At 33.3% G+C, this 15,597-nt stretch overlaps 1 protein-coding gene across 38 annotated transcripts in view; it reads right to left on the reverse strand.

Moving 5' to 3' along the window:
• The window catches only part of DOCK3 (dedicator of cytokinesis 3), a 445,464-nt gene that overhangs the window by 371,830 nt on the left and 58,037 nt on the right, over positions 1-15,597 (reverse strand). For 36 of the 38 annotated variants that reach the window (XR_011526962.1, XR_011526961.1, XR_011526959.1 and 33 more), the window contains exon 2: positions 9,244-9,327. Coding sequence is in view for 32 of the 38 variants with exons in the window: in XM_070575184.1 (XP_070431285.1) it covers positions 9,244-9,327 (84 nt within the window). In the remaining 6 variants the exon portion in view is untranslated. Of the gene's footprint in view, positions 1-2,337; positions 2,402-9,243; positions 9,328-15,597 lie in introns of all 38 variants that reach the window. The other 2 variants (XM_070575203.1, XM_070575183.1) reach the window with 1 other exon arrangement.

Here is a 15,597-nt window from a genome sequence, read left to right on the forward strand (position 1 = left end):
AAAAAAAAGGAGATTGAACAAAACTGTTCATCTCTGTTCTCTCCCAAAACCTCAATAAATTGACAGTGAGTAAAAGACTAAAAATGAATGAATAAACCCACACAGCCTAGGAAAAAGTAATTTAGATTACAGCAGACGATAAGCACTTAAAACATTTGGAAGCTTGAAAGCAAACAGACAAATAGTAAAACTTAAATGTACAAGCAGAGAAGCCAACAAGAGTCAATTCCCAAGACAAAACCCTAGCAAATCATAGGAATTCAAGGTATCAGGTCAAGAAGGCCTGCAGATGACATGATCCTACATATAGAAAATCCTAAAGGCCCCACCAAAAAACTGCTAGAATAAAAAATTCAGTAAAGTTTCAAGACACAAAATTAATATTAAAAAGTCATTTGAGTTTCTATACACTATAAAGGAACTATCTGAAAAAGAAATTAAGAAAACAATCCCATTTACAATAGCATCAAACACAATAAAACAGGAATAAATTTAACCAAGGAATGAAAGATCTATACGCCAAAAACTATAAGACATTAAGGAAAGAAACTGAAAAAGACCACAGGATAAATGGAAAGATATACTGTGTCAATGGATTCGAAGAATTGATATTGATAAAATACCCATACTACCCAAATCCATCTACAGATTCAGTGCAATCTCTATCAAAATTTCAATGAGATTTTTCACAGAATAGAAAAAATCCTAAAATTCATATGGAATCACAAAAGATCCAAAATAGCCAAAGCAATCTTGAGAAAGAAGAACCCCAGAAGCATCATGCTTCCTGATTTCAAACTATATTACAAATGTGAATATAATTAACAATAATAATTGTACTGTATCCTTGAAAATTGCTGTTAAGAGTATAGCTTTAATGTTCTCACCATAACAACAAAATAGGAATTACATGAGGTAAATGATTTGTTAACTAACTTTATTGTAGCAAACATTTCACAACATATATGTGTATCATCACAATCTACACCTTAAACTTACACAATGTTATATGTCAATTATATCTCATTAAGATGGAAAATGGAAAAAAACAGAAGGCCTGGGTATGGCATGGGGTTGAAAACAAAAGAACTAGTTAAAACTCCATAAGAAAAACAGCCAAAATTCTGCAGTTCTTTCTCTGTTCTGCCCACCAAGCAGGACTAGATATGCCTCTACCTCTCCAAACTATCAGAAAACCACAGGATCACTCCCTGGAGAATTTGGAGCAGGCAGGCTCAGGGTTCAGGAAGCCATGCTTTGTTAAGGACAGAGATGAGCACCAAACTGAAAATAGATCCCAATCCTTACTCCTACTGGGCTGCCAGGACAGTGGCATAAGCTTCTAATGCCCATAGAAAATATTGGAGGATTAGTCCTTCAAGGTAACTAGTTCAAGAGAAAAAATCTTAAGGGCAGTGGTAGTTGGGCTGGGGGCAGGATAGTATCCTCTAATGAAACACAAATGTCAAAGAAATCACCTGATTAGCCACCAGTGTGAAGCCCTCCCCTCCTCAGTGTCACACACGCACAAATAAAGCTCACCAGTCACTTAAGGAAAACCTCTAACACAGAGCACAAAGATCAAAACAGGAAAGGGGGGCAAAGGGAGGAGATTCAGAGGAGAAAGAATACAGGAAGAAGAATAAAGGTTAAAACAAAAAAAATTTTAACGATAATAGCCTCAGAGAGAAAACATAGATTTACATTCATAAAGCAAGAACAAGAAGCTATTAACATTTAGATAGCAAGAAATGCTCTTGGAAAAAGAAAATATAAGAGCAGAAACAAAGACTCCAGCAGAAGGTTTACAAGATAATATTGCCTATATATCCCAAAACAAAGAACAAAAAGATAAAGACACAGAAAGATGAGGAAAAATTATCAACTGACAGATTCAGCCTAGATAGGAGAGGCACCATTCAAGTAACAGGATTGGAAAAACAGAAAAAACAACAGGGAAGAAAATAATCCTAAAAATAATGAAAAAATTTCCTAGAATGGAAAAAATATTAGCTTCAAGATTAAAAAGGTCCAGTGAATGCTCAGCACAACAAATGGGGGAGAAGACGAATAATAACATACCCAAAAGCATGCATAGGATTGTAAAATATCAGAATCCTGAAAATAAATACAGCCTAAAGGCTTCCAGAAAATAAAATGATTAAAAATCAGAATGCCATCTTATTTATGCAACAGCAAACGGAGCAATGCCTTGAAATGTATGAAAACAAATAATTTCCATTCTAGGATTCTACACCCAACCAAATTATCAGTCAAGCAGGAGAGCAAAATAAAGATTTTTTTTCATGCATTCAAGCTCTCAAAAAAAAAATTTACCTTCCATAACATTTTTTCTCAAGAAACTTTTAGAGGATTTCTCCTCCACAAAAATTAGAATGTCCTAAAAAAAAAAAAAAAAGGATAAATTCAGATCTAGGAAACAGAGAGTTCAACATGAAAAGAAACAAAGGTTATTCCTAGGATGATCATGAAGGAAAATAACCAAAACCAACATCTGAGACATTTGAATGGTCCAATAGTTTCAAGTACTATTGAGAAATTTGGTGATAAATTGATAGGTACATGGAAAACTAAGCAAATTAAAAAATAAGTTAAATAATTCCAGAGATAACAAACGGTACTACAAGATACAATGACAATATACTATACAGATCATCTATGAATTAATCAAAATAATATAAATACCAAATACTAATTTAACTAACAAGTATAAGAATGTAAGAAGTATGTTTGCATACGTTTGAAATGCAAAAGGATAACAGAGCTAAAATCTTATCTTCCACTGCACAGAGTGAACATATAAGAATAAAATGGAAAAAATTAAGAAACAGAAATACAAGCATGTTTTTCCATGTTGTTTTATTTTATTGCTTTTATTTTTTATTTTTTTCAGCTTTATTGAGATATAATTGACATATAACATTGTGTAAGTTTAAAATGTACAATGTGTTGATCTTATATACTTATATACTGCAAAACGATTACCACCAGAGTGGCTAGCTAACACCTCCATCAAGTCACATAATTACCATTTCTTTTTTGTGGTGAGAACATTTGAGATCTACTCTCTTAGTAACTTTCAAGTATTTAATATAGTAGTATTAAGTATAATCACCATGCTTACATTAGATCCCACAATTTATTTCTCTAACATTCTCTTGTTGCTAGACATTTAAAATGTTATCAATTTTCTGCTACTACACACAATGCTGTAGGAATTTGGTGTCTTCATGTGTACATATGTAGAAGTGTCTCCAGATGAATGGCGTTCAAATATTTTTTACCATGGCCCAGACTTAGAATATATTTTAATCCCATACACATAAATTGAAGCAAAACTCATGAAGAAAAAATTTAATAATGTTACATTGCAATTGTGCCAGTTACCAATTTACTGCCCCTCAGCACCAAATCTACCCTTCTTTATCCTGCTTTTTAATACTCCGAGTTGGGCCCTGTGATGGTTAATCCTATGTGTTAACCTACTGTGCTGCAAAGTGCCCAGATTTTTGGTTAAACATTATTCTGGGTGTGCCTATGAGAGTGTTTCTGGATCAGACTGACATTTTAATTGGTAGACCGAGTAAAGCAGATTGTCTTTCCCAATGTGGGTGGGTGGGCCTCATTCAATTCACTGAAGGCTTGAATAGAACAAATAGGTGGAGTAAGATAGATTTTGCTCTCTCTGCCTGACTGTCTTCAAGCTGGGACATCGGTCTTCTTCTGCCTTCAGACTTGGACTCATTCCGGAACTTACACCATCGGCTCTCCTGGTTCTCAGGCCTTCAGAGTCCAACTGGAACTCTACCATTGGCTCTCCTGGATCTCCAGCTTGCCAACCACAAACCCTGAGACTTCTCAGCCTCCATAACCATGTAAGCCAATTCTTTACAATAATCTTTATTTACATATATACTTACATATATCTTCTATTGGTTCTGTTTCTCTGGAAAACCCAGACTAATATAGACTGTATAAACATTTCTCCTTTGCCAGCTCAGTGTCAGGCTTTGCAGTAGAGGGTACTAACAGGACACGGAAGGCCACAGCAGGAAAATGGGGTTTCCCTTCTTGGTTCTGGTGTGTTGCTGTTTTATTGCCAGCACCCTAGCCAACTGGCACATTGGAGGTCCTGTAGAGCTTACCTCAGCCACCTTCACAGAGAAGTTATGGCTCTTACTCTGCAAATTTCTCCACCATCTGAGGAGCTGCACCTATGGACAAGCTCCGGCTCACTCGTGCCTTTCCATAAGTTTTTCGGCTACCCAGCAGGTTGCTCCTACAGACCAACTCCAATCCATACCCTCTGCCAAGTTTCTTTATCATGCGCAGGCTACAAATTCCTATGGCAACCATGCCCTTTTCAAAAGGGTCTGAATCTCAGCTTTGAGATGGAGAGGTGTTCTTTTAAATTCTTAGTTCCTTCTTTGTCAGCTTTTCCTCAGCCCTAGAAGTAGCAGTTGATTTCTGCATTTGCTACTTCTACATCCCTTTCAATCTTCTTTCACTCCTTTTAGTAGTTAACCACTTTTTACTAGTTAACAATTATTTATATTAAATATTCCCTATCCAAATTATTAGTGTGATTTCTGTCTCCTGATTGGATAATGACTGATAGAGCAATGTACTACTGATTATTTTTTATTCTGTTCTTTTTGATTAACGTTGATTGTGAGCCACTAAATGGATTTTGTAACTCCATAATGATTTGATAAGGATAGCTTAAAAAACATTTCTTTAAAGTATAAACTTAGGAGTTAAACTGCTAGGTCACAGGAAATGCACATCTGACTTAATAAGCTATCAGCAGTGTATAAGCATTCCCACTGAAACACATTTGTACCAACATCTGGATATGTCAGACATTTCAGTCTTCTCAAACTAATGTGTGTGGCACTGTCCATCATTCTCATTTTAACTCACTATTCCTTGACTGCTGACAAGATTGAGCATTTCTGTGAAGTCCCTGGTCATATTTTTGTTCATTTTTCTATTCACCTATTGTTTATTTTTATTGGTTTACAAGAATTCTTTTATATTCTGGTTGTTTGTCAGTTATATCACTGTGACAAACAGAAATGGCAAGCAATAGGATATACTGGAGTACATGAGGAAGCCATTTGGTGTAAACCTAATTCGGCTTGACTTTGTTTTCCCAAAAGGGCCGGACTGTGGCCATTGAGCACGCATTGTGTATCTGCTTTAAAACATTTACTACGGCAAGAACAAATGGCCTTAAGATAAAGGTGCAACTTCCCGCTACATTGGCATTTCCTTAAGGATAAGCATCTTTCCTTAGGCTAGGAACTGATTGTTGTACTCACCTTTGACCAGCCAGCTCAACTGTGACCACCCGGCTCGAGACAACAGACCTGCCACCCTGCTGTGTTCACCAGACAGTAGACCTACCTGCTGTTTCCATCAATCGCTGTGCCGACAGAGCAGTCTCGCGACTATTGTAAAAGGACATTTCAATCATATGTGAAACATCCTGTTTGGGGGTATATAACCACTCTGTGCACCCCACTTCTTTGCTGCCTTTTCTTCCTTTGGCAAGAAAGGCCCCGGGCCATGGTCCTCAGATTTTAGCTCAGAATAAACTCTCCCAAATTTTCATTTATAGATTGGTTATGGATTATTTTCGTTGACAACTGAAAAAAAATTTCAGTCTACAATTTGATTTTCTTCCTTTTTTAACATTAATCCATTTCATTGATGCATAACTTACATACAGTGAAACGCACAGATCATGAATGTACAGTTCTATGAGCAATGACAAATGTAACACCCACGTAACCCATATTTTTTCAAGATGTAGAACTTTCCAATCATCCTGAAAGTTCCCTCATGTCTCTTTCCAGTCAATCCTCTTCCTGAGGCAACCACTATTCTGATTTCTATCCCCATAGATTTGTAGTGTTGCTTGTTCTTTAATTTCATAGAAATGGAATCATAGAGATTGTCGTCTTTTATATCTGGCCCTTTTGTTCAACATAATATTTTTTAGATTCATCTATATTGTTGCATCTTTGTACTTTCATCAATTTTTTACAAAGTTATTTTATTTTCTTAAGTAAATTTTTTATTGATACATAACATCCATAGTGTACAAATCATTAGTCTACAGCTAAATAAATTTTCAAAAAGTATATGCCTGTATATACTACATACACCTGTATGCCCACCACTCAGATAAACAAAATATTACCAGCTTCCCAAAAGCCACTCGTGCCTCTTCCAGTCACTAAAACACACACACACACACACACACACACACCCTCTTAAATTGAATGTGATGCAGAAAGGAACATGGATGAATTGTTACTATATACAATATACTCTTAGCAAAAGAAGCCAGATCTAAGCACTATTCTGACTAATATCAGGAACAGTGAGTTTTACCTCATTCTGCACTTTATGTACGTGGAACCATAACAGCATGAACACTTACATCTGGCTTCTTCTGTCAAGAGCGTATCTGTGATACTCATCTGTACCGCTGTGTGTAGCAACAATTCATTCATTTTCCCTTCTGTATCACATTCAATTGTATGAATATACCACAATTTATTTACCCATTCTACTGCTGATGAACATTTTGGTTTTTTCCGGTTTGCAGCAATTATAAATAAAGCTGCTACTAAAATTTTATATATGTATTTTACTGTTGGATTTAAACCTATGAGTAGAATTGCTGGATCATAAGGTACATGTACATTCTACTTTAGTAAATAGTGCCAGAGAGTTTTACAGTGGTAATCCCATTTTCTCTCCCACCAGCAGTGTTATGAGACTATCAGTTGTTCCACATCCTCATCAGCACTTGGTATTGTCGTTGTTTTCATTTTAGTTATTCTAATGGCTGTGTAGTGGTATCTCCTTGTGGTTTTAATTTGCATTCACTGATGATTGAGATTAAACACCTTTCCACATGTTTATGAGCCATTAGACTACCTGTTTTGTGAGGAACACATTCAAGCCTTCTCTGCCCATTTTCTATTGAATTGTCTTCTTATTTTTGATTAGTAGTAGTTCTTTATATACTTTAAATACAAGTCATTTGTCAAATACTTCTCACTCTGTAGCTTGCCTTTTCCCTCTCCTTGATTATCTTTGGAACAATAGATCTTCATTTTAATAAAGTACAACTTATCAATCTTTTCCTTTATGGTTAGTGCTTTATGTATCCTTACAAAAGATCTCTGTCTACCCTAAGGTTAAGAAGAATATTTTCCTATGTTTCCTTCAAGGTGCATTATTGTTTTACATTTCACATTTATATCTATGATCCACCTGAAATTTGGGGTAAATGCTGTAAGGTAAGGATCAAGATTCATTGCTTTCAATATTGACCCAATACCATTTATTGACTAGGCCATCATTTTTAATTCCAATTGGCCCAGCATCACATATTGTAAAGAAGATCAATTGCCCACTGCACTGCAATATCACCTATTTCATGTATCACTGGATGATATACATAATGGTCTGTTTCTGGACCCTCTATTCTACTTCATTATTCTTTCTTTGCCCCAAAACAATGTCTTAATTTATAATAAATCTTGATATCTGGTAGTATAAATCCTCCAGTCTGATTATCTTCTTCACAATTGTCTTCGGCTCTTGGTAACCTCTTGCATTTTCATATAAATGTTACAATCAGCTGCTCAATTTCCATACCAAAAATTTATTTTAAAAACCTGATGGATTTTTATTGGGATTGCATAATACCTAGATCGATTTGGGGAAATCTGGCATCTTTTGACAGTAAGCTTTTCAATCCATAAACATGGTAAATCTTTCCATTTGTTTAGATTTTCTTTAATTTCTATCAATAATATATCTGTAGTTTTTAATGTAGATATCTTATATTTCTTTCATTAGATTTATTTCTGGGCATCTGATGTTTGGGATACTATATAAACAGCATTGTTTCTTTAATTCATTTCCCAATTCTTTGTTGTGAACACCTCGAAAAATAATGTATATTTAAAATACTGACACTGTAGCCACCAAGCTTGATAAACTCCCTTATTTATTTTCATAGTTTTTTCTATAGATTCTACTGGATGTTCTACATACACAATTATATCATCTACAAATGATAGTTTCAATTTTATCTTTCCATTCCTTACGTATTTTCTTTTTCTTACCTTACTGCACTAGCTAGTATTGCCAGTACAATGTTCAACAGATGTGGTGATAGCAGTTCTCATTTTGAGAACTCAGTGGGAAATCTTTCAATATTTCACAACAAATATGATGTTTGCTTTAGGCTTTTTAGTAGATATCCTTTATCAGATTAAGAAAATCCCTTCTATTCTTATTTTGCTAAGAGTTTTTATCGTGAAGGGGTGTTGATTTATATTTCTGTTTTATGAAAATTTTAAATGAGTGCTGCGCTAGAGCTCTCTTTCCAGAAAGTGCACTCCCAAACTTATATGGTTCCTAGGTTATGGCAGGTTGCCTTACTCCCATATCCACCTTAATAGGAGCCAAACGGATGAGAGCTCCACTTCCATGTACATTGTCTTCATGTCCACACAGCAACATTTCCACTCTGTTACTTTGAGATGGCTGCTAGCCATGCTGAACTGCTAGTCTAGGCTGCCCAGGTTATTTCCCATGGTATCAATTTTGTTTTTGTCAATGCTTTGATTTTGCATGATTTCTTCCTAACTTAATTTTCCCCATATATCTTGTTGATTTGAGTGTATGATTTTTGAAGAATGTAGTACTTTTCAATAATGCATAAATGTTATAGAAGAAATACCCATATATGTCACAGAAGAGAACAGTAGTCAAGCGAAACTTCATTTGAGCGTATTTACTCCTTGTTTTAATTATGACTGATCATGTCCAGCCAATCAGACAGAAACATACAAATAAACTGATTACAATTCAATTCTATTCAAATGCGGCTAAGCCTGGTGGAAGATTATCTATACGACTGTAGGAAATCAAAAATAGTCATTTGACATAGTATACAAAAATCATGTTCTGACAGCCAATGAGTTACTCAATGATTGCTATTAGATTAGAGTCAAAATAGCTCATACCTTTAGGATGAACATAGATCAGGAAGGATTTTATAACAGTATACCATAATGTGGTTTAATTACGGCTTCAAGATGACTGCTTATAATCTATTACTACAAAATAAATGTATATAATACTGCCCCAAATTATCACTATTTGTGTGCTTTATAGGTTCATACTTACCTTCACATTTTTCAAGAATCTGGACCGTTTCTCCTATTTCTAAGACCAACCCTTGAGGGACAGATCCCCGAAAGCTGCATATCACTAGAAAAATAAAGATAAACACATCAATTAGCATTTTTATATAGTGAGACAGGGTCACTGTACTGAAATCAAGCATTAAATTTTCTTAAACATATAATCTCCCTTCCCCACTAATTCATCTTTCAAATATATAAGCCCCTTTCAACTTAGTTAATTTATATTTTGAAAGGTAATATTAAATAGTTCAGAACACTGAAGTACATTTTGGCACAATTACTATTCCTAAGTGGTGTGTGTATGCGTGCTGTGGGTGAAAACATTTCTGTACACAAAGTCTCTCTTTCCCTCAGCATGACTTGTGTTCATGTGTCTTTTTTGGGCAAATATGCATCAATTACTTACGAAAAAACTAACATTGGAAGCTTCTTATCTACTATAAACAAATAGATATTTTTATAAAGAATTACCAAATAATTATTACTATTCTCTGAAAAAGAGAATCCTCATGATAAAAATGGAAACAGAAATTAATGAAATAAAAAGCAAATATACAACAGAGAAAATCTATAGATACTAATCAAAATCCATGTCTTTTTTTTAGAAAAGTAATAAATTGACTCCAAAATTTACACAAGAATACAAAGAACCAAGAATAGTCCTGCCAACCTTAAAAGACTTACATTATCATATATCAAGCCTTATAATCTAAAATTGGTTCTTTGAAAACACTAACACTGATAGACACATAGGCAAGATTAATCAGGAAAAAAAGAGTAAAGGTACAAATTATCAATGTCAGCAATCAAAACATTAAAAACATTAATGTAATTAACAATTAAATGATATATAAACAATATTACAAAAAACTTCATACAGATTTGAACATTTAGAATAGATGAACAAATTTATAGAAAGATAAAACTTATAAAAACTGACAGAAGTTAAAAATTTGAATAGTCTGATATCTACTAAAGAAAAGTGAATCTGTAATTAAAATCTTCCCACAAATGAAATACCCGGTCCTGATTATTTTACCCGTGAATTTTCCAAACATTTGAGGAAGAAATAACACCAATCATAAATACTCTTCCAGAGAACAGGGAAAAGGGGATTCATTTTGAACTCAGCATGATAATAAAACCTAACAAGGACATTATAAGAAAGGAAAATTATAAGCCAATCTCTTTCAAGATTACACATAGAAAAATCTTTTTAAAAAATAAAAAAACAAATCAAATCCAACTGTACATGAAAAGGTTGATCCATCATGACCAACTTGCGTTTATTCCAGGAACGCCAGATTGATTTAATATTAGAAAATTGATGAAGGAAAAAATCATATGATCATCTCTATAAATGCAAAAAAGGGCATTTGATGAAATTCAATAGCCACTCATAACTAAAATTCTTAACAAACTAAGAATAGAAGGGAACTTCCTTTATCTAATAAAGGTTTATACAATGTGTCTATAGCAAACATCATACATATAGGTGAAATACTGAACATTTATTTTATCACTAAGGTTAGGAACAAGAAGAGGATGTCCACTACCATATATATTCAACATCACACCAAAGGGCCAGCAGTGCAAACAAAGAAGAAAAAGAAATACAAGATATAATGATTAGAAACAAAGGAAATTGTCATTATCCACAGGTATGAATATGTATGTAAAAAATCCAAAAGAACCTAGACATAAACTATTAACAGAGAATATGTGAATATAGCAAGGTCACTAGATACAAGGTGAATTTTTCTAAGTCTATATAGGAACAAAGAATTAGAAAATGGAATGTATTAGAAATATACCATTTATAACAGCATCAAAAAATGCCACGTAACTACAAATGAATCTAAGAGATATACGGAAGAACTCTATATAGAAAACTACAAGACATTAAAGAAATTAAAAGCCTAATAAATGAAGATATACATCATATTAATGGATTGCAAGACGGAAAAGGATAAAGATATAGATTCTCCCTAAATTGATCATTAGATTCTATGCATTCCAAACCAAAGGCAGGTGTATTAATACATTAAATTATATAGAAAAATAGCTATTAACCAAAGCAAAGAAGTTCTAATTTTAATTACAATGTTTATACATCCAAAAACTATTAATTAAGCTTTCATTAGTGCTTGATGTAAATGACACAGTACAAAAAAATTTAAAACTTATGTGATTCTTGCTTTCATTTCACACTATAAAAAAGAGTGATATTTAAATTTCAAAAACACTTATCAAAAAAGACCTAAATGAAAACTTAGAACTGAAAATTGAATATTATAAATTTCATATTCATTGGATGGGCTTAACAAGAGAATGAATAGAACTGAAGAAAGTATGAGTGAACTCAAGGATAGGAGAATAGAAATTACCCAAACTAAACTACAGATATAAAAAAGAATAAAATTAAAAATATATCATAAGAGACATGTGGGCTAACAGACATCTCCAATTCATATATAAGTGGAGTCCCAGAGGAGAGGAAAGAGAGAATAAAACACAAAAAATATTAGAAGACATGATGGCTAATAATTTTCCAAAGATGAAAAGAAGATGCTAACATTAGGAAAAAAGAAAAACTCAAATCAATTATCTAATATCCTACTTTAAGAAACCAGAAAAGAAGCAATTTAAATTCAAAGAAGAGAAGAAATGAAAAAGCAAAGAGCTAAGCTCAGTGAAGTAAAAAAAGATCAAACAACATGGAAAAAAATAATCAATGAAACCAAAAGATGGTTCTTTGAAATGATTGATAAATCCCTAGCCAGACCGGAAAAAAAAAAAAGACTTCTACAAGAATGTTTACAGCAGCTTTATTCACAATAGTCCACGAGTGGAAACAACACAATTGTTCATCAAGAACAGATAAAATATGCAACATTCATACAATGCAATACTACTTAGCAATAAAAAAAATAAAGATCCACTGATACAGGTAACACAGTGGGTAAATATCACAATCATTATGTGGAACAAAATAACTTAGATGCAAAAGTATACATACTATATAATGCCATTTACGAAAAGATCTAAAAGAGGCTAAAGTAATCTAAGGTGAATAAAATCAGAACAACACTTGCCTCCAGAGGAATAGGGATTTGATTGGATAAACATAAAAAGAATGTTCTGGAAAAACAGAAATTGTGTTTGAGAGTGGGTTACATAAGTGTATACTCAAAAGTATATAACTAAGACTTGCGCAATTCAATATATTTGAATTTTACCTCAAAATTGATCTAAGACTAATTAGAGCTAAACTATAAAATTCTTAAAGAAAATACAGAAGTAAACCTTCGTGATCTTAAATTAGTCAATGGTTTCTTATTTATGATACCAAAATCATAAGAGACAAAAAAAGAATAAATAAATTTCACTTCATCAAACTTAAAAACTTTTGTGCTGCAAAGGACACCACCAAGAAAGTGAAAAAAGACAACTCAAGGAATGGGACAAAATATTTGCAAATCATATCTTATAAGGGGTTTGCATCCAAAATATATATAAAGAACTTTGAAAACTCAATAATAAAAAATAAGCTAATTTTAAAATGGACAAAGGATCTGAATAGACATTTCTCTAAAAAAGATACACAAACAGCCAATAACCACATGAAAAGATGCTCAGCATCATTAATCATTAGTGAAATGCTGATCAAAACCACAATACACCACTTCACACCCATTAGGATGGTTGTAATTTAAAAAGACTGACAATAAAAATGTGGGAACATATTACTGGTGGAAATGCAAAATGGTGCAGCTGCTGTGGAAATAGTTTGGCAGTTCCTCAAAAAGTTAAGCATATAATTATCATATGATCCAGCATTTCCACTCCTAGGTATACACCCCAAGAGAAGTAAAAACATATGCTCACACAAAAACTTATACACAAATGTTCATTAACAGAATTGATAATAGTCAAAAAGTGGAAACAATCCACATAGCCATCAACTGATGAACAGATAAGCAAATTGTGGTCTGTCCATACAATGGAATATTATTCATCCATAAAGAAAATGAAATACTGATACATGCAACAACATGAAACCTTGAAAACCCATGCTAAGTTAAAGAAGCCAGATACAAAAGGTCACTTATGGTATGATTCCATTTATATGAAATGTTCAAAATAGGCAAATCCACTGACACAGAAAGCAGATTAGTGGTTGCCATGTCCTGGCGGGGAGAAGGGAATGGGGAGTGACTACTATTGGGTACAGGGATTCTTTAAGGAGTGATGAAAATATTACAGAATTAGATAGTGGTGATGGTTACACGACCTTTTGAATATATTAAAACCACTGAATTGTATACTGTTTTTTTAAAGGCAAAGGACTGTAAGTGGTTTTCCTTGACCCTTGATAAGTTAACAGATGTTACTGATGCTGCTTAGTTATAGTCAAGGAGTCAATGCCAAGTCTGAAGTGACTAGACAAGTTGAGACAACACTAACTCAGTACAATCTGAAGTGAAAGCTACTAAGATGCATTATAATTAATGGTGGTGGAAAATATATATGGAGCAGAAAAAGGTTTAGTTGGACAAATTTACTAATAAGCTTATGAAAATGTGAGATGTTTAAAACCTATGGTTATTTACTGTATTATTCATCAAGTGCTCTGCAGAAATTATATGACTCTGTCATATGTTAGTCTACCATTAGTCAACAAATTAACTTCATTTGCTCTCATGGACTTGACCATCTTTACTTCCCTGAATTTTTATGAGAAACAGAAGCTGAATATCCTGACTTGCTCAAGTACACAGCAGCAAGATGTCTTAGTAATGGTCAAGTTTTACTGCAATTTTATTGAGCTTAGAGTTATGACAGAAATTTTTCTGAATGAGAACTGCCTTCAACCACTATTATCAAGTAATAAATGGCTTTGAAAACTAGCTTTTACATCAGTCTTGATGTTTCTTAATGAATGCAACTTAAAGCCATGCTTATTTGTGAAACTTACACCTATAGTAAAGTCATTTCAATGACAACTTGAATCACAACTAATGTCAAGCTGCTTTATACACTTCCCATAGTGTCAAAAGTTAAAATAAGCAGTAGGATCTCCATTCTCACCCAAATTTGCAGCACATACATTTTTGTGCTCAAAATACAGTTCCCACGGAGTTTTTTAAACTTCAATGCAATGGCAAAGGAAATTTCCATATTTCAAAATCCATTTAATGGTGCAACCGAGGAACCTCCACCTAACATCAGTTGGAAGTACTTTAATCAGCAATGTCATGACATGCTAAATGGCAAATAACAAAAGAAGACACTAATAAATTCCATAAATGTCTTCCAAGTGATGAATATTCTCAAATTAAAATATTCCCCTATGGACAGACATCAGTATTTGGCAATACCTATCTGTCTGAAAAGGTATTTATAAAGATGGAAAACAAAATCTCATTACAGATTAACATTAACAGATGATTTGCAACTGATTTTGATCATAGGGAATATTAACATTGAACACCAATTAAACAAAATGTTAATTCAAAAAAAAACTTCTATTCTTCTCATTAGATGTATATTACAAAAAAGCCTGTGCTTATTACCACATTTTGAATTTCATCAAAAAATATGTGAAAATTTGTTTCCTTTCTTGTGCTATAAGTACGTATATAATATCCTCAATTTTGCCTCTTGGCCCTTAAAGTCTAAAATATTTACTATCTGATCCTCTAGAGAAAATATCTGCCAACTCCCAGTCTAATGCAAAAATAGTACCAATGTGTTGTGTATTTGTAGTATTTTGAAAAGTCAAATGTGTGAAAAAAGTAGGACCAAATATGGGAGGGAGAAATCTATGTAGTGTTGTAGGTCATTTCACTATATGAGAAGTAGTTTAAGACTAGTTCCCTGATTGCCTCCACGTTATGATGACTGAGTAGTTTTTTATCTCTTTACTAAGTCTATTTTAAAACTACATTACACACTCTTCTTATGAAGAATTCACAAAGCTTCCTACGAATTATCATTTTCCATTTGACAACTTCCCCTTGAAACACAAAGGAAAAGTACAACAAAAAAATTCTTATGGTACTCTGGTTTACTTCAAATCATCAAAATATTAGAATGAACATGCGTGTTCATTACTGCTATTGTGCATGTAATTAATTGCTGCTATTTCATGGTATAATAATATCAAGATGGAAGGACTACTATGAATTTCACTTAACATTTATTTACATGAACTGTAATACCTGTGTATCCATTTCACCAAAACTGCTTATAAAAAGTCAACTCTTTTTAAGCCTCTGCAACAATCAAGTTACAGGTCCAAGGACACATGAAATAATCACCTCAAGGACTT

This window comes from Equus przewalskii, chromosome 15 (assembly GCF_037783145.1).
Source record: "Equus przewalskii isolate Varuska chromosome 15, EquPr2, whole genome shotgun sequence".
In the NCBI taxonomy this organism is placed as follows: Eukaryota; Metazoa; Chordata; class Mammalia; order Perissodactyla; family Equidae; genus Equus; species Equus przewalskii.